We start from the raw sequence: 19008 nt of genomic DNA, 5'->3' as shown, positions 1-19008 counted from the left end.
TGATAAAGGGGTAGCTGCAATACTCACATAGTTTTCATCTCTGAAGAAAAAAATGTAACTGGAAAATTCTAGATCCATAAATAATTAGAGGAAAATTCAGGAGTAATTCATGAAAACTGAAACCTCAGACACAGGTAAAATATGCTGTTGGCTAAGTAAGCAGAGTGCCCCAAATGTTACCTCTTTATGTCAAGTGGTGCATCTGTAGGCTGTAGCTCTGAACATGAAGGAGATAACAGCAGGCTTTGTGGAGAGGATGCTGTGTCACAGACAGAGCTGATTGAGAAGATGACAGCCTGCACCTCTGGAAGTCTGTGCTGTAGGGAATGGCTGCTAAAAGCTCACCTGAGTAGTTTGTTTGCAATAATGAGAAATGCATTTTGCTATTTTTGCAAATTATCTTCTCATTTGTATATATTGATCATAACAATGAGTACATTAAATGACAATGCGGTGATGTAGTGGCTGGCTCCCTTGCTCTGCAGCCTAAGGCCCCTTTCACACTGGTGCGTTGTTACTCTGTTTTGCTGCAGGGTAATGCTATGCCAATAAAAGTCTATGGGGCATTTCATACCTGGTGAGACGCGTTCCCCCAGAAGTGGTTAATTTGCAGCGGAAATCCCCTGAGGCTTTTTTTTTTTTTTTAAAGCATTGTGGTGTGATGCGGTCATCGCACTGCAACATTCAATGACGCCGGTTGGCAGTGTGAAAACCAGCCTAAGAATCTATGGTCTGCATGGAGTTTATATGTTTGCATAATGAATGCATGCTTCTCCTCGCACATCCCAAAATCATACCCTGGGATAGGTTGATAGGCTACCCTCTCAGAAACTGATACTAGACTACGCTAGGGTAGCGGATCTATTGAGCATACTGTTAGTGCCCGCAGCTCTCCTTAGCTCAACATGCACATTGAGTGCCAAAGGAGAGAAGCCCTTAACAAATGTTGCTTCGGTATTTTTTCTTTCATATGTAAAACCAATTTCTGAAGCATTTTTACCATTGTTACACATTTGTATAGTGTGGTTATTTTTTCCTTGAACTGTTTTTACAAAGTTAATTGAATGCCACTAATTCCCTTGGTTGGGTTTACCACATGATGTTCCTTCCACTGTCTAGGACCAGAGGGAAACCGTTATCTTGCCAGCTTGTTTTTAGCCTGTGGGAGGAAAACCCAGCATCCAGAGGAAGCCCATGTAGACATAAAATATTTTGTGCATGCAGTTTGTTGTTCACACCCAAGTCTCTAGTTTTGAAAGGTATGAATGCTAACCACAGATATGTTGATGACCGGATCGCTGCCTTTCAGTTTCCTGATCTGTGAATTTGCCACAGCCATTAAGATGAGAGATTGCTTGATATTTTACTAAAATCATTACTATAGACTCAGTCTTGTGTATACACCATGAAATTAGATAGATGGGTGTAATTGATAATTTCCGACAGGTTCGATCTGATCCTTATGCTGGGAATACACAGTAAGTTTTTGTGGCTCGATTCTGCAGCCCGATCGATTCCCCGCTCGATTCCGCGGGCTATTCTTTTATCTTCCACTCGTTTTCCTTATCTTTTTCCATTGTCCCCCATGCGGAATTGAGCGTGGAATCGATCGGGCAGGTGATTATCAATTGAGCCATCTAAATGGCTCAATCGAGTGGCAAAAACTTACCATGTATTCCCAGCATAAAGCTCAACACACACCATACAATCTTGGTTGTACAGATTTACCAAATCTGTAGTATAAGGGCCAACAGATTGAAAATACCTTAAATGATTGATTGGATAAGCTCTTATACTACATGAAAGTGGTAAGATTGAACAACCAGAATTGTATGGTGTGTGTGTTGAGCCTTATTCTGATTGATTTTGTATAGAAGTGATCGAAAAGTTGATAGATTTAAAAAAAAAAAAAAAAAAAAAAATGAACAAACTGGGTCGGACATGTCGGAAATAATTGATTCAACCCATCTATGTGAGGGTAAATTGCATTGTGTGTACCTTTACCTGGTCATATACCCACATTGGAGTTTGGCCAACGATTTCCTGACATTTTGAATTGCCCCCTGAGCCCAAGTATGGTAGTACCAATGGTACACATGTACTATGTGTTTAGGACCTGTACACATGTACATTGCTGGAGGTAGCACAGGTAAACACAGTTAAAACAACAATTTTTGTGGCCTGTGGCCGCCACCCTCGTGTGTGTGTGTTTGTGTGTGTGTGTGTGTGTGTGCAGGCCGTGATAAATTGCAGCAGTTTTTTACAGTGCACTATTGGAGTTTCACGGAGGAGGCACAGCGGGTAAACACACGGTTTACCTATTTCTTCACAGCCGGCTTGCAAAGTTTTCAATTTCTCTGGAATATTAATACATGTCCATGGAAAACATACTAGTGTATTCCCCTGAATGTATGAGAAGCCAGGTGGTGACCACCAGCCCTCACTTGAAATTGAGATATCAGATGTTTGTGGTCTGCTCCTTTTTAATATCAGTATGCTGATAATCCTCCATTGTATATGACCTCTTCTTGTCCTAATTCTGTTTCTCTTTTTCTCTTTGCAGAGGCCATCCTTTCACTTCAAGCCAGGGTATTTTTCTCTCTGGCACTTCACAAAGACCAAAGCATGAAGAGAACCTTAGTGTATCCAAGCTGAGTCCTCCTTGCTGCCTGCTTCCAGTTTTGGACTGCGGTACAGGTCTCCATCAGCAAGTTTCAGTTTCCTCAGAAGGTGGAGGAGGCAGTACGTGGCCCCCCTCGCCCGCCTCACCGCGCTATGAAGCTGCAGGCGGTGATGGAGACGCTTCAGCGCCAGCAGCGGGCGCGGTTGCAGCAGGAGATGGAGGCAAGGCAGCTTCAGCAGGATTCTGTAGGTTCTATCCCCGATGGAGGTTATCCTGCTAATGGTACTGATGAGGCAGAACCAGAAGCCTTGAAAATCCAAAGAGCACAGGCTGCAGCACTGGCTGCCATGAGGGCTGCTGCTGCAGGACTTAGTCAACAGGCAAGTCCCGCTGCCTCGGAGGAAGAGGATGAAGATGAGGGGGAGAGCATGCCTTCAGAGGATGAGAGAGACAGGGATGGTGAAAGTGAACATTACCAGGACATGGGATCAGAGGAAGAGGAACTGTAAGTGCTTGTTTGTATGTTTGGGTTGCAGTATATACCTGTTACATTTAAAGGACAAACTGTACTCTTGAAGCATTCTTCACAGAATAGTTTAGATTATCCTGATTACAGTGCAGAAATTACATATGTTTTGACCCCATTATCTGATATTTCTATAGAAGGATGTCTCCATCTGCTGCTATTCAGGGAGATCATTGGCTTTATTGTAAAGAAGACTTCTTTTTATGCTCCCCTTCCGATTGCTTCAACGCAATGTTGAAGCAATCGGAAGGGGAGCATAAAAAGACTTTAGTCTTGGTGGGTTGGGGGAGCCTCTTAAGGATCCTGATTTTTTTTTTTTTTTTTTTTTTTTTTTCCCCTACAGTACGAAAACACATTGCACATTTTTGGATTGCAAAAAAGTATGCGTTTCCTTGCAAGTGTAACCCCTACCTTAAAGGGAACCTAAAGTGTAGTAGAAAAATGACAGTTCTATTAACCTGGGGCTTCTTCTGGCCCCTTGCAGTCGCCCTGTGCCCACGCCGGTTCTTGTACTGCCCAGGACGCTCCTGGCGACGGGAGCGAGGGCACGCAGGTACAGTGGCCATCGACTGGCCAGTCAGGGGAAATCAAAATTTGGCCACAGCAGGGGACCAGAGGATCGAGAGTACCAGTGTGGGCACAGGGCGACTGCAGGGGACCAGTAGAAACCCCAGATAAGTAAAACTGCCTTTTTTTTTTTTTTTTTTTTTTTTTTTTTTTTTTTTTTTTTTTTTTGCTACACTTTAGAAACAAGTATGCAGATAGTCTTCTGACTGATGCTTCCAGTTAACATAGGTGATCCAGTGCACTGGGCTGTCAGTGAACCTAGAACTACTTTTCCCATGAGATAAAACTGCTGCCCAGTGCCTCATGTGAAGAGCATTTGTGCTTTTTACGCACCTCAGCCAGTCATATTTCTTGTCTTCTTTGCAAAGCTCTTCTGTAACTTGACAGTTGGAAGAAAGACATGTGTTTCAGGGGAACCAACAGTCATTTTTATATACACTGTAGACAGCCAATGTAGGGCACAGAGCCACAGACTTCCTGTTCCCCCATGGGAAAATGAGAGAATTAGAAAATCAACATAAATGGGTAGCAGAGCAATTCTTGTTATCACCCATTATAGCTGTATACTGTATACATTTAGTTTATTAAACTGATTTTGACACATTTTTGTGTTAGACACTGCAAATAAATCCTATTTGGACTGTGATACATGATCCACTCGTTTTCATAAGTTTTTCTTCATGCTAAGTTGACGCTAGCTTTGTAAAAGTGTGAATATTTTATACATCATCTTTTAAAGAACAATCTAATGAGATTCTCTTTAAAAAGAAGCCACTTGAGTATTCTGTTGATGTAACATGGATCGGGAAAGCCTGTTCTTGCTGCAGTTTGATGTGCTGGGTGCGCAGGGGAGCCATGGGTAGGAGTGTTGTGAGAGTGGGCCTGCATTAGCTTTGTATTGCAGCAGGCAGCACAAAGCTTGTAATGCCAGAGATATTAGATGAGAGCTGTGCTGAGTTCCTGTATTGGGTAGTGCAAGGGGGCAATTGATCTTTATCTCGCAGATATTGAGCATTCTACCTCATTGTAAAGTGTGTGGCTCTGCATAGTCTGAAAGGGAAAGAAGTAAAGGATTGGTGTAAATGCATGTACAGGCAGCCTGTGAAGTGTTAACAGCTTAAACCACTGAGCGTTTGCCTTTCATTAATGCCATCTCTGGTGTCTGCTGTGGTACATTGTTAAGAATCTGTGTGGTAGCGCTTAGTGCCCTGCATATGACCTAGAGAAGCAGTGCGTGCCAGAAGCTGGCAACGGGCCCGCTAGTATTGGCTGCCGGTCAAAGGCGGCTAGAAACCTCAGACAGATAGGAACTTTTTTGAAGTAGTATCTCTCTGTTCACACTGCCTCTGCCAAGTTCTATCATCTTGGCAATGATGTTGTTCCCTGCTGTGTTTTCTGTGGTGTTAGTCCTTTGCACATTCAGCAATTACTGCAGATCATGTTGCTGTGAAGATATACAACTAGCTCTGGATTATTTCACAGAATCTAGCTACTGAGAAGCCTTGTTAACCATGCAGCAGTTCCTCCGCAGCAGTATCTCACATCTCACATGACTGTCAGTGAAAACTTTTGCATTCTCCATTGTTTTTCTGTTATTGAGCTTTATGAACTCTTAGGCTGGGTTGTATTTCAAATTGTTGTTTGATAGCTATTGTTTTGATTCAGTGACTTTTGGAATTCTTTTGTAAATATCTTGGTATACCTAATGGAAGTATTTCAAAATTCAATTGTACTTCAAAGCAAACCTTTCTTTGGGTCATACCTTAAATATGTTGCATTTTTTTTTTCTTCATGTGAGCAGCTATCTCACTGGTCAGGTCATCCCTCCCTATGCACAAAACAGGGAGAATACATGACCGGTCCAAAGCTAGGCATGTACTGTGATTTATGCCCACACTGGGTACAGTCAATAAATCCCTGATAGATTATTCATCATGGAAATTTCACTTGTTTTACCATTTTCATCTGTTTATAGTCAATACAATTTCTGCCTAAATCAGTTTGAATATCTATAGCTATCTTTGTACTTTTAGATACAATGCAAAGCTATCAGAGTTTTTCTCTTACCTTAGGTCACCTCTGCCTATTAGCAGAAAAAGTGTCAGGGTAAATTAGTTCGCAATTCTTGCTTTGCTTGTATAAGGTTTACATCTTAGTTAATCCTGAACCATTAAAATTGGTTAGCTGTTCACTTCAGCACAGGAGCTGCACTGATGAAATAATCAATATAGTCAGTGTGCTGTCTTATTTGCAAACTTCCTTCTGAAGCAAGGTGTATGTTAGGTATTCTAGAAGCTCTCTTCTTTGTTCCCTTATGCAAGTAAATGCCTTAGAGCCATGTCAGAGCGAACACGGTAAATCCAGCGCTGGAGACTTGGGCGCAGCAGCGCAGGAGACTTGGGCGCAGCCGGCGCCACCATAGGCCGTAATAGGAACTACGGCTATCGCAGGCACATGGAGTAACTTCAGCGCCGTCAGAAGACGGATCTGAAGTTGCTTTTAAAACAATAATTCGGCTTCCAGCTATTGCTGGAAGCCGAATTATTTCATTCCCCCACTATCCATGTCGGCCTGGAGGGGGAATAGTAATTAACACGGCCCGGACTTGTGCGGCAGCAGGATTAGCCATATACTGGCTGTGTCCTGCGCCCAAGTCTCCGGCGCCGTTCTCTCTCGTACGCCGTCAGAGGGGCAGCTCAGTCACAAAAACTAGTAGCTGTGATGAGGCTTCATGGATTACAAATGAAATTGACAGCAACCAGGTGCTAGCTGTAGCAATTACCGTATTTTTCGGACCATAAGACGCTCTGGACCATTAGACGCACCCAGGTTTAGAGGACAAAAACCAGGAAAAAAATGTTTTATTAAACCTGGTGCATCCATGGAGCAGGGGCATCTTGTGCATCTTCTCCTTCCCTTAATTATGTCCCCCTTTTGTAGTTTGTGTGTCTCCTTTCTGTCCTCTTCTGCCCTGCCTGTGTCCTCTGTCCCCATCTCTGCCCCTGTCCTTGTCCTATGTGCCTGATGTTTCCCTATATGTGCCTGTTTCCTCATCCCTGCCCCCTGCGTCATTATCTCTTCCCCTGGTGTCCTTTATATTTGCCCCCAGTGTCCTTATAGCCGCCCCCTGTACTTATAGCTGGCCCCAGTACATATAGCTGCCCCCCTGTACATATAGCTGCCACCCTGTACTTATAGCTTCCCCCTGTAGTTATAGCTGCCCCCCAGTGTCCTTATAGCTGCCCCCTGTACATTTAGCTGCCCCCAGTGTGCTTATAGCTGCCCCCTGTACTTATAGCTCCCCCTGTACATATAGCTGCCCCCCCCCCCGTACATATAGCTGCCTCCCTTACATATAGCTGTCCCCCCCATTCATATAGCTGCCTCCTGTACATATAGCTGCCTCCTGTACATATAGCTGCCTCCTGTACATATAGCTGCCCCCCTGTACTTATAGCTGCCCCCCTGCACTTATAGCTTCCCCCCCCTGTACTTATAGCTTCCCCCCCCCCCCCTGTACTTATAGCTGTCCCCCCCTGTACTTATAGCTGTCCCCCCCTGTACTTATAGCTGTCCCCCCCTGTACTTATAGCTGTCCCCCCCCCTGTACTTATAGCTGTCCCCCCCCCCCTGTACTTATAGCTGTCCCCCCCCCTGTACTTATAGCTGTCCCCCCCCCCTGTACTTATAGCTGTCCCCCCCCCCCCTGTACTTATAGCTGTCCCCCCCCCCCTGTACTTATAGCTGCCCCCCCCCCCTGTACTTATAGCTGTCCCCCCCCTGTACTTATAGCTGTCCCCCCCCTGTACTTATAGCTGTCCCCCCCCTGTACTTATAGCTGTCCCCCCCCTGTACTTATAGCTGTCCCCCCCTGTACTTATAGCTGTCCCCCCTGCACTTATAGCTGTCCCCCCTGCACTTATAGCTGTCCCCCCTGCACTTATAGCTGTCCCCCCCTGCACTTATAGCTGTCCCCCCCTGTACTTATAGCTGTCCCCCCCTGTACTTATAGCTGTCCCCCCCCCCTGTACTTATAGCTGTCCCCCCCCCCCTGTACTTATAGCTGTCCCCCCCCCCCCTGTACTTATAGCTGTCCCCCCCCCCCCTGTACTTATAGCTGTCCCCCCCCCCTGTACTTATAGCTGTCCCCCCCCCCTGTACTTATAGCTGTCCCCCCCCCTGTACTTATAGCTGTCCCCCCCCCTGTACTTATAGCTGTCCCCCCCCTGTACTTATAGCTGTCCCCCCCCTGTACTTATAGCTGTCCCCCCTGCACTTATAGCTGTCCCCCCTGCACTTATAGCTGTCCCCCCCTGTACTTATAGCTGTCCCCCCCTGCACTTATAGCTGTCCCCCCCCCCCCCCTGCACTTATACTTTCCCCCCTGCACTTATAGCTGCCCCGGTGTATTTATTTCTGCCCCCCCCCCCCCCTGTACTTATAGCTGTCCCCCGTGTAGTCATATCGGCTTCCCCGAGCGCCGTCCTTAATGCTCTGTGTCCCGCCTGCCTCTATGTAGCGTGAGGCTTACCCCATAACGCCGCTATGAGTAGCGGTAATCCTCCTTGTAAAGCCGCTGAGGGGTTCACGCTCGCAGGCAAAGTATTTCCCTCTTCACTTCCGCATATGTCACTAATGCGGAAGTGAAGGGAAATACTTTGCCTGCGTGCGTGAATCCCTCAGCGGCTTTACAAGGAGGATTACCGCTACTCATAACGGCGTTATGGGGTAAGCCTCACGCTACATAGAGGCAGGCGGGACACAGAGCATTAAGGACGGCGCTCGGGGAAGCCGGCATGACTACACGGGGGGGCAGCTATAAATACACGGGGGTAAGCATAACGCTACATAGAGGCAGGCGGGACACAGAGCATTAAGGACGGCGCTCGGGGAAGCCGACATGACTACACGGGGGACAGCTATAAATACAGGGGGGGGGGGGGGGGCAAGCAATAAGTTCACCGAGGGCAGCCACAAGTGAACCACATAAGGAGCCGGGGGAAAACAAGATAAACGCCTGGGGACATTGCCGACAAGCAGATCGGAATGTTCCACTTCCACTTCTTAAGGGGAGGCAGGTCTGTTTTGGTAAATTTGGACCATAAGATACACCAATATTTTCCCCCTCTCTTTGAGGGAAGTAAAGTGCATCTTATGGTCCGAAAAATACGGTACCCACTGAGATTAACGACTCAAGAGATCGGACTCTTAGTGATTAAATATTACAGTAAACCCATCCCCACTTACATCTGTTAAAAATAATTCAAGGTGTGTACCACGTAGTTTGTGCCAACCCAACCAGCTTTGGCTTTCTAAGAATAAAGACCCCACCTCCTTCATAGTTTCCAGTATTTGCACAGCTAATCATTCCACTCTCCCCAGAACTCTGGGTAACTGGGTTTTTCCCACTGTAAAATCGGTTGTTTTCTTTGCCCACAGTTCAATTTCATTTATAGCCATTGTTCTTAAAAAGTTGGAACATTGTCTAAAATGTAAAAGACAGAATGCAATGATTTGAAAATTGTACAAACCTATTTGTGGTTCACCATGAGCTTGCTGGGTACTCTGTAACTCTGGGTGTGTCAAGTCTTACCGCATAGAGCCACATTAATCTATGCCATGCACTGATGAAGCTCAACCAATCCAACCAATTTCTCTATAAAATACACTGAGGGCACATGGGGGAAATAGGAGAGAAAGAGGGGGACACTGCAGGCTCAAGGGAACAGAGGGGGACACTGGAGGCACAGTGAAGCAAAGAGGCACAGGGGATGCATGCATGCAATTAAGGCACCAGGAAATTGGCCGCAGGGCAAAGTTGAAAAAGTCTCACCCTACTTCTGCAAAAGTCTTGGTAGCATTAATTACTATACCCCCTCTAGGCCGTCGTGGATTTAGGGGTAAGACGTAATTCAGGTGCCTGCTATTGCTGGCAGACAAATAACTGTTTTTATAGTAATCACAAATTACTGTCTGAGCGCCACTGTAGCCATAACTCACATTACAGCCTATGGTGGTGCATAGTGCACCTACATTTTTTTTGCCTTTCTCGACAGGGGACAGAGATGGCAGTGTTTTGACTTCTGAAAAGATTCAGGTTAAAGAACTGTAGTGCGCGGTATGAGTATGGATGCTGCCATATTTATTTCCTTTTAACCTCTTGCCGACTGCTCCACGCCAATTGGCGTGAGCAGTGCGGCAGCCCCAGGACCGCTCCATGCTCATTGGCGTGAATGGCCGTCTATGGGGCTAACAGGACATCGCGCGCAGGATGCGCGCACGTATCTCCTGCTTGGGGGGGCGGAGCTCCGCCCTGCTTTCAGTCTCTGAGGGGCAATCGCTGCTCGGGAGCCTGTTAGACGGCGAAACCGCCATCTAATTACGTTGTATAGCGCTGCAATCTGCAGCAGCGCTGTACTGGGGACAGCCGTGTGACACGGCTGTCCCCCTGGGGGACTCAGAAGTGATCCGCTGTGATAGGCTGAAGCCGATCGCAGTGATTGGCTGGCCAGGGGAGGGAGGGATTTAATACAAATTAAAAAAAAAATAGCACATTTTATTAAAAAAAATATTTACAAAACAAAAATTAAACATGGGGGAGCGATCAGACGCCACCAACAGAGAGTTCTGTTGGTGGGGAGAAAAGGGGAGGGGGAATCACTTGTGTGCTGAGTTGTTCGGCCCTGCAGCTTGGCCTTAAAAGGATACCCGAAGTGACGTGTAACATGTGATAGACATGGGTTATGTACAGTGCCTAGCACACAAATAACTATGCTGTGTTCCTTTTTTTTTATTTCTCTGCCTGAAAGAATTAAATATCAGGTATGTAAATGGCTGACTCAGTCCTGACTCAGACAGGAAGTGACTACAGTGTGACCCTCACTGATAAGAAATTGCAATTATAAAACACTTTCCTAGCAGAAAATGGCTTCTGAGAGCAGGAAAGAGATAAAAAGGGGGAATTTCTTATCAGTGAGGGTCACACTGTAGTTACTTCCTGTCTGAGTCAGGACTGAGTCAGCCACTTACATACCTGATATTTAACTATTTCAGGCAGAGAAAAAAGATCACAGCATGGATATTTGTGTGCTAGGCACTGTACATACACATGTCTAGCTCATCATGTCACATGTCACTTCGGGTATCCTTTAACGCTGCAGTGGCCATTTTATTAATAAATGTCTTGGTCACTAGGGGGGTTAACACTGCAGTCCTCAAGTGGTTAAGCAATCCCAGTTGCCTGACTATCCTGCTGGTCCTCTGCCTCTAATCAGGGCTGTGGAGTCGGTACAAAAATCTTCCAACTCCGACTCTTCAGTTTATGAAACCACGACTCTGACTCCAACTCTGGGTAACCAAAATGACTCCGACTCCTTAGTCTAATATTTAACAGGGCTGTGGATTTTGTACAAAAATTTCCCGACTCCGACGACTCAGTTTATGAAACAACTCCGACTCCGGGTGCCCAAAATTGCTCCAACTCCGACTCCACAGCCCTGTCTCTAATACCATAGTCCCTGAACAAGCCTGCAGCAGATCAGGTGTTTATGACATTTATCAGATCTGACTGGAATAGCTGCGTGCTTGTTTCTGATGTGATTGACACTGCTGCAACCTAGTGATCAGCAAGGCTTCCAGGAGACTGGTATTGTTTAAAAGGAAACCAGTATGGCAGCCTTCATATCGCTTTCACCTTGTGTTTACTTTAAAGGACAACTGTAGTGAGTGGTATGTGGAGGCTGCCATGTTTATTTCCTTTTAAACAGTTCTAGTTGCCTGGCAGCCCTGCTGGTCTATTTAGCTACAGCAGTATCTGAAACACCAAAAACAAGTATGCAGCTAATCTAGTCAGATCCAACAATGTCAGAAACCTCTTCTCTGCTGCATGCTTGTTCACGGCCTGTGGCTAAAAGTATTGATCAGCAGGATAGCCAGGCAACTGGTATTGCTTAAAAGGAAATGCATATGGCAGTCTCCATTTACTTCTCACTACAGTTGTCCTTTTAATGGTGTACTTGGATTTTGTGAAAAGACTATCCTATAGAGTCCTTTATAAATACAGATGGGACAGGGTACGCCACTAAGTGAGCAAGTGTGGTTTACTATAATGTAACATTTCCAAATATGCAAATCTCTTTGACCCCTGAAAGCACATCTGTACATCCAGAACTGTTGGTGTATAGTGGGCTTATAAATTTTATAGAGCCGCATCTATCCAACATGCATATAGCCGGTTTCAAACAGTGCAAAGGCAAATATTAGAACATTGAATGCAAACCTGTGACATTTAAAAAGGAAAAGCCACATTTATCTCAGCCGAGGGCAACTTCTGGATCCTCCAGAATCTTCCCCTGTCCCCCTCCACCTCGCCATTCCAGCAGTGGAACCCCTGAAGCTCAAGGCTGTGCTTCTGTACAAGTACGAGCGCAAGAGCAGGGAGTCGCTGCTTGGGCTCTGACAAAAGTCAAGCCTGTTCGGCTCTGTGCTAGTGCACTGGACAACGGGCTTTGGGGGGGTTCTGTCACTGGAACAGCGAGGAGGGGGGCGGCGGAAGCCTCTGGATTGTTCAGATGCTTCCCCCTAACTAGACAAATACCTAATTGGGGGGCTTTAGGTGGGAAGGACAATTTGCCTTGTTGTTAGTACACCGTTCAAAAACCAGCATCTGTGATGGTGTGAGGGTGCATTGGTAACACACACACACACGTGAAAAAAAAGCACCACTAATGCTGAACAATATATGCCGGTTGTAAATCTACATTTGCTGCCATTCAGTCTTTTTCAGATACCTTGCTGATTTCAGCCACTGCCAAACCACACGTACTTATTGTAGCATGGCTCCAAAGTAAGGCCTAGTACACATGAGGAAGTCTGGCAAAGGTTCGGGCAGTTAATTAGGCTGGAATCAGACCAATATACACGTGTATGATTGGCTCAGTGACTATTTTTGTCACCCACAGGCAGGGCTGCGGAGTCTGAGTCGGGGCAATTTTGGGTGCCTGGAGTCGGGAAAAAATGCTCCGACTCCTAATAAATTTAAACTGTAATTAAAATAGAAAATTATTATAAAATTTTCTATTTCTCAGATAATAGTCATCATAAATAATTTTTACATACAGTAATAGCTGTGCTTAGTCCACAAAAATGAAATAAACCAATCAAAATTAGTTACTTGTGCTGCTTCAATAAAGCAGTCCCCGTATTTTTAAAGTCAGATTTACACATCTGATTGTGTTGTACAGTATATATGATGTGTACACAGGAATCTCTTATATATACTAAATAACATCTATGCTGTAAGTATAAAGCCTGATGTGTAGCTGTGTCACTAATAGAGATGGTCAATGAGGGAAATAATTCTGCGTTGATTCTAATTTATGCAAATGTATGCACTCTCTTTGCTCATGAAATAAAATAATTTAATATGTTAAAATTTGGTTTGGTGACTATGAATTAAATGGTACCTGAGAAGGCTGAAAATAATTTTTTTATTTTTTTTATACATACCTGGGGCTTCTTCCAGCCCCTTTTCAGGCTAATCAGTCCCTCGCTGTCCACCTCCACCACCTGGATCTTCTGCTATGAGTCCAGGTAATTCAGCCAATCAGCGCAGTCCGGCTGCATGCCGCTTCCACGGCCAGGAGCGTTCTGCACCTGCGTAATAGTGCTGCGCAGGTGTAGTACGGTCCCATCGGCGGAGTGTGTGCATGCGCACTACACCAGACTGGCTCAAGTACCTGGACTCATAGCAGAAGATCCAGGTGGCGGAGGAGGACAGCGAGGGACTAATTAGCCTGAAGGGGGCTGAAGGAAGCCCCAAGTATGTATAAAACTTTAATTTCATCTGTCTCAGGTTTACTTTGTTACACAGTAGTACTTTACTCTACATATGCACTCTCCACAGAGCGGCAGGGAATCCACTGAGAAAGTTGTGCACATTGAACACAGAGGTGTTGTCTGTCACCCATAAACCTTGTTCAGATTGTGCATGAATAATGTGTAATAGAGGAAGAATCTCCCTATTCCCCTGCAGAGTACCTGCACATCACTCTTACATGTACCCACACTTACATTGCCTAGGGCCTGATAGATGTTCTTTGTTCCGGTTTGTACTTTTTACAAGTACTCTTACCAAGGACTAGTTTTAGTCTAAAGGGAATAAATATAGTAGTCTCCATAGCCTTCTCACTTCAGTTGTCTTTTTAAAATACCTAAGCGTTGGCAGTTAAGAGACGATTTTCATGTTACATACTTTCAATCAACAAGATTGTAATATGCAAATTAGAGGAGTAGGATTCGGTGGATTTTAGTACCGACTCCACATCCCTGCCCACAGGTCTATTAGTACACATAGGTAAGGGTTGCTTGGCATCCTAGGTAACAGGGGAAGCAAGAGCCAGACTTGTCTGTACTGTTGCTACTCTCCACAGCTGTGTCACATAATGAGTATCATCCCACCCACATCAGCTAGCATCCATCTTTATATCAACCAGTCCTGCACAATGCACACTAGGATGTATGCAGGAACAATCAATACCTACCAAAGCTAGGATCTGTGCAGGAACAATCGATAATCACCAACTTGTTCAATCGATAAACTTCTTGTTCATTTCTGATTGCCAGAATAATTCACTTCCAATTAAGACAATGCTGTCCTTTTTTTAATACTTTGTTTGGCAGTGAATATTGTCAAGATACTAAAATGGCTTGCATGCTGTCCAGGCCACTTTGTCCATTGAAATCATTTGGGTCCTTTTTAACACATAAAATATGATAAAGGAGGCCTGATATTTTTGAACAGCTGACATCTTATTTCAGGGAATAGGTGATGTTACAAAGTGGTAAACCTAACCGTGTTACAATTTTTTAAAATCGGTTTCTGGAACAGTTCAGTTGCACGGCACTATGAGGAAACTCGAATGCTCTACAGTTAGATGGTGGTTTTGTTTCGTTGCTATATAGTGTGTGTGTGTGTGTGTGTGTGTGTGTGTGTGTGTGTGTGTGTGTGTGTGTGTGTGTGTGTGTGTGTGTGTGTGTGTGTGTGTGTGTGTGTGTGTGTGTGTGTTGCTTATTCACTTTTAAGTCGTCGGGGATGTTGGGGTTAATAATGTTGGGTGTAAAATAAGAAAAAGATCGGGATGGCCAATCGTGTACGATCGTATGGATGTCAAGCTGTCCAATTGTACTTCATCTGTTATGTGCACTCTATATAATTTCATGTCTGGGATATTATGTCTCTCTCTTTTTTTTTTTTTTTTTTTTTTTCCCTTTACCCAATAATCTGGCATCTTATTCAAAATAAGTATATATTTTGCATAAAATAAAACATCTAACCATCAGATTAAATGGTGTTTTTGTAACATTTTCAAAAATAATTTACGGTTTAGTTGATTTGCAAATCCTCGCTCTCTGTATTTGGTTATAGCTTACACAGTGTCCCAACTCCTTTTGAAATGGAGTTATTTTATACCCTGGAAGTACAAAAAGTTGTGTTGATTATTGGCCATTACCAGGTGACAGATTAAATAGGTCAACCTGCATTTTTAGGTTATCCTAGCTCGTGACCTTTCATTCCTTTTTCTTTTGTTTCTCTCCCCCCCCCCCCCCCCCCCTCCAAACCTTTTATAGGAAGGGAAAATGGGATGAGGATGATTTTGAGGAGGAGGAAGATTATGAAGATATGGAAGAGGGTGTTGATGTAGGTGAGACTGGCAGATCTGCTAAAGGTTCAGTTCTTCCGCCAAAACACCCTGCCCAACAGGCATTACCAGCTCAGCGGCCATCAGTGGGAGCAGAGCGTCCAGGACTGCCCCCGAACACTCACCCTCAAATCCAGGACCATGGGGACTGGACATATGAAGAGCAGTTCAAACAGGTAGGTCACTGGTAATGGTTTTTAATTAAATGCTACTATTGTATTGCCAATGGCTAAGACCAGGTTGTACAGGTCAGCTTTGCTAACAGTTTTGTCTATGAATAGCATGTATGGTATACAAAACTTGTCCAGATATTTAAACCTTTCCTTTTTTCCTTTTTTTTTTTCCTTCTAAATACATGTAACAGTAAGGCTTTGTTCACATTAGGCAACGTATATGGCCGTGCGCTCGGGACATAAGCACACCCAATCGAATGCCATATGCATTGCACTACTGATCCCATACAGAGAATGGGATCAGCCATGCGCTTTGACAAACATGCGTGCATGCAGCAGTGCGATAGCGCTTTGCACTGCTGCGCAGCGCACATAGTGTGAACGGCAGAAGTACTCTCTATGCACTCCTGATGTTTTTGCTGATCGCATACCATACGCGCTGCCGAAATGCGCACCGCAGCGCGTATAGTGTGAACAAGCCCTTAATTTGCTTTAAATGGAATTAGAGAAGGTTGTGAGCACAGTCCCTTTGTTGTGCAGTAAATATACCTTATTTCTAGCAGCTAACCCATGGGGTTGGAGGAAGCCCTGGGTAAGTATCAAATCTTTTTATTCCGACATCTCAGGTACACTTTAAACGACAGTGACTTGCGAGCACACTGTTTCTCTTCATACTTCTTTACTTCTTCTTCCAGAAGCTGTATCTCTCCTCCCTCTTCCATAGTAACAGACATGTTCTCTATCAGAGTGAGTTTTTTTGCAGTTTGGGGATCGCTGGCGATTCCCCAGGACACTTTGCCAATGAAAGTGAGTGAGGGGGAACCCATTAGTGCGATTGCGATTAGGTGTAGTTACAATCGCAGGACATTCAGCATTTTGAGTGCATTAGTGCTCAATGCAATCTATAAAAGCGCTGCATAAATTGCTTATCAAAGTGATTATGCAGCGCTTGGGGGCCCCAGCGATTAGCATTACATAAATCTTTAATATTCTAACCAAGACTCTGTATTTCTGTCTTCTGTCCGTAGCCCCACCCCCTAAAGGAAGAGTTCACAGGCACTTCTCTGGTCATGGAGAAGCACATATGACCCCTTCCTTTAGGGGGCGGGGCTATCGACAGAAGGATGCCTAGTAAGTATATGGTTTATTTAAAAAAAAAACGGAAGAGCTGTACATGTCAATTGCCGTTGCAATTGCCCTAAGAATCGCTGCACACAGCGTTGTGGTGATTTTAAAGTGCTGCCGTGATTCCTATTGGGGCCAAGGCCTAAGGTAGATCTTGTGCTTAGCCCCCAAACTGTGTTCTAAAAGGATTGTGACTCCACCTCCTTTTGGGAGACAACCATTGTATGTTTGTTTCTTCCTTCCAAGACTGGTTAACATGATGCGATTTCCCATCAGATTGACTGAGTGATCGAGAACAGGATCGAATTTCACTACTGCACAAAATAGATCTCGTTCTCCATTGGGAGCAAATCTGACATGCCAAAAATTACAGCATTGTGTGTACTAGACATTAAGTACAGAGGTACAGGCTGCTGATTACTAAAAATATGTCCTCTAAACATTGTCAGTGATGAGCTTAAAAACAGAACATTTACAGCTAAATACACACAATTCAATTCCCCTTCTGATTGATGGGAATTGGACGATTACATGTCCGATCTGCTCCTGTTTGACAGCTGGGTCGATTTTCTGAAGGTATAATGGATAAATCGATCCCGCTATCGATCGGGAGCAGCTTAAACATGTACACACGATACAACTTCCCATCAAATTACCGATTGTTTGAATGGTTCATTAAGCATAATGCTAGGTACACACGATGCAATTTTCTGACAGATTTACAGTCAGATCGATTTATTTCTAATATGTCCGATCTATTTTCCAATTGCTTTTTCCATGGAAGTAAATCGGAAAATTGAAGTCGGATTGCACATGTTGGAAATAATCGATCTGACAGACAATCTGTCAGAAAAATTGCATCGTGTTCTAGCATTAGGCCCTATTCACACTTGCGGTTAGAGTCCGCATGTGTCCGGGGGCCGCAAAGAGACCGTACGGGTCTCTGCGGTGGCCACAAGTTGCCACCAGTTGCGGATCCGGAATGTATCAGTTCCGGCTACAATAAAGTAGCCGGAACTAGATACATTGCAGTGCCAGAAAGGCACTGCAAGCATGGGGGATACCGGCGTGTAGTCCGGGCCCCCCAAGTGGCATAGGACCGGTGCTGGAAGCATCCGGTCCTATTGCCAGTGTGATGAGAAACAGCCGTTTCTTATTGCACAGCATGGCCGCATGTTCGGGTCAGGATCCGGCCAGGGTCCGCAGCCGCACCGGGACGGACTGAAAAATAGCGCATGTTGGAAAAAAGCCGGATCGTCCCGGAGCTGCGTTCCCGGATCGGATCCGGACGGTCGCACGAGTGTGAATGGATACATTGATTAACAATGTATCCATTCACCATCCGCTGTGTACGGAGCATTCCGGGTCCGGGGAAGCCGGACCTGGAACGCTAATGTGAACCGGGCCTTAGAGAGCTGATACTTTTTTAAATTTGTAAAATTTCAGACCTTAGGAGCAGATTACACTCCTGTATCACCAACAGGAGTGCACAATCTGGTCATTGCTATGGAATTTGCATGTAATATGTGGTTTCATTAAAACCAGTCCATCTACTATACAGCACCACACATGCACAGCTTTGCTTCCACTTCTTGTGTAATAATTGCAGTATTTGTATTTGTACTAAAATCTGGCAGGTTTAAAGCAACAAATTTTATGTGCCACTATTAATTTGTTTTTTCTTTCCTCTGACAATATTGGTATATTGCTATTATTTGTCATTTCTTTGTTAGACTTCTTTTATTATTACTGATTAACTGGATAGCTGCATTGATTTAGTGGGGGTTGTTAATGCCATGGTTAAAGCAGGAGCTTGTGGTCCCTACAAGAAGAAAAGCTTTTTGTTTTCTGTGTCTCACTACACACAATTCCTGTTGTTCTTCTGCTGCTTTGACGCATTAAACAAAAGATTTGGGATTTACAAATGTAGTAGTTGTCAGATGTTAGTTTAAACGAAAACGAAGGTATCCAGATTGGCGCGTATCTGTACGTGCTTTCCCCTTCTGTTTATATTGGTAAATATGCATGGTTTCACGCTCTGTATTTATTTAGCATTTTCAGTAATATTTCTACAAACGGATGCATGGATTTCTGTACCGAGCCAAGTCTAATCAGTCCAGCTGTTGACATTTGGCTGCACTTCACCAATGCAAAGTTTCTGTGTTTAGTGCTCATTTAGCTTGGTGTGTGTGTGTGTGTGTGTGTGTGTGTGTGTGTGTGTGTGTGTGTGTGTGTGTGTGTGTGTGTTTAAAAAAAAAACAAAAAAAAACTGGTTTACCATTATCATGTGTTACT

General features: G+C 44.6%; 1 protein-coding gene across 1 annotated transcript in view; it reads left to right on the top strand.

The window, feature by feature from the left end:
• The window catches only part of ARID3A (AT-rich interaction domain 3A), a 92147-nt gene that overhangs the window by 6484 nt on the left and 66655 nt on the right, over positions 1–19008 (top strand). The window contains exons 2-3 of the mRNA XM_068271229.1: positions 2564–3128; positions 15345–15591. Of these exons, the coding sequence (XP_068127330.1) occupies positions 2776–3128; positions 15345–15591 (600 nt within the window). The 5' untranslated portion in view covers positions 2564–2775. The remainder of the gene's footprint in view (positions 1–2563; positions 3129–15344; positions 15592–19008) is intronic.

The sequence above is a fragment of the Hyperolius riggenbachi genome, chromosome 1 (genome assembly GCF_040937935.1).
Source record: "Hyperolius riggenbachi isolate aHypRig1 chromosome 1, aHypRig1.pri, whole genome shotgun sequence".
NCBI lineage: Eukaryota > Metazoa > Chordata > Amphibia > Anura > Hyperoliidae > Hyperolius > Hyperolius riggenbachi.
The sequence above is the reverse complement of the archived record's forward strand: the minus strand, read 5'-3'. Positions and strand labels throughout refer to the sequence as shown.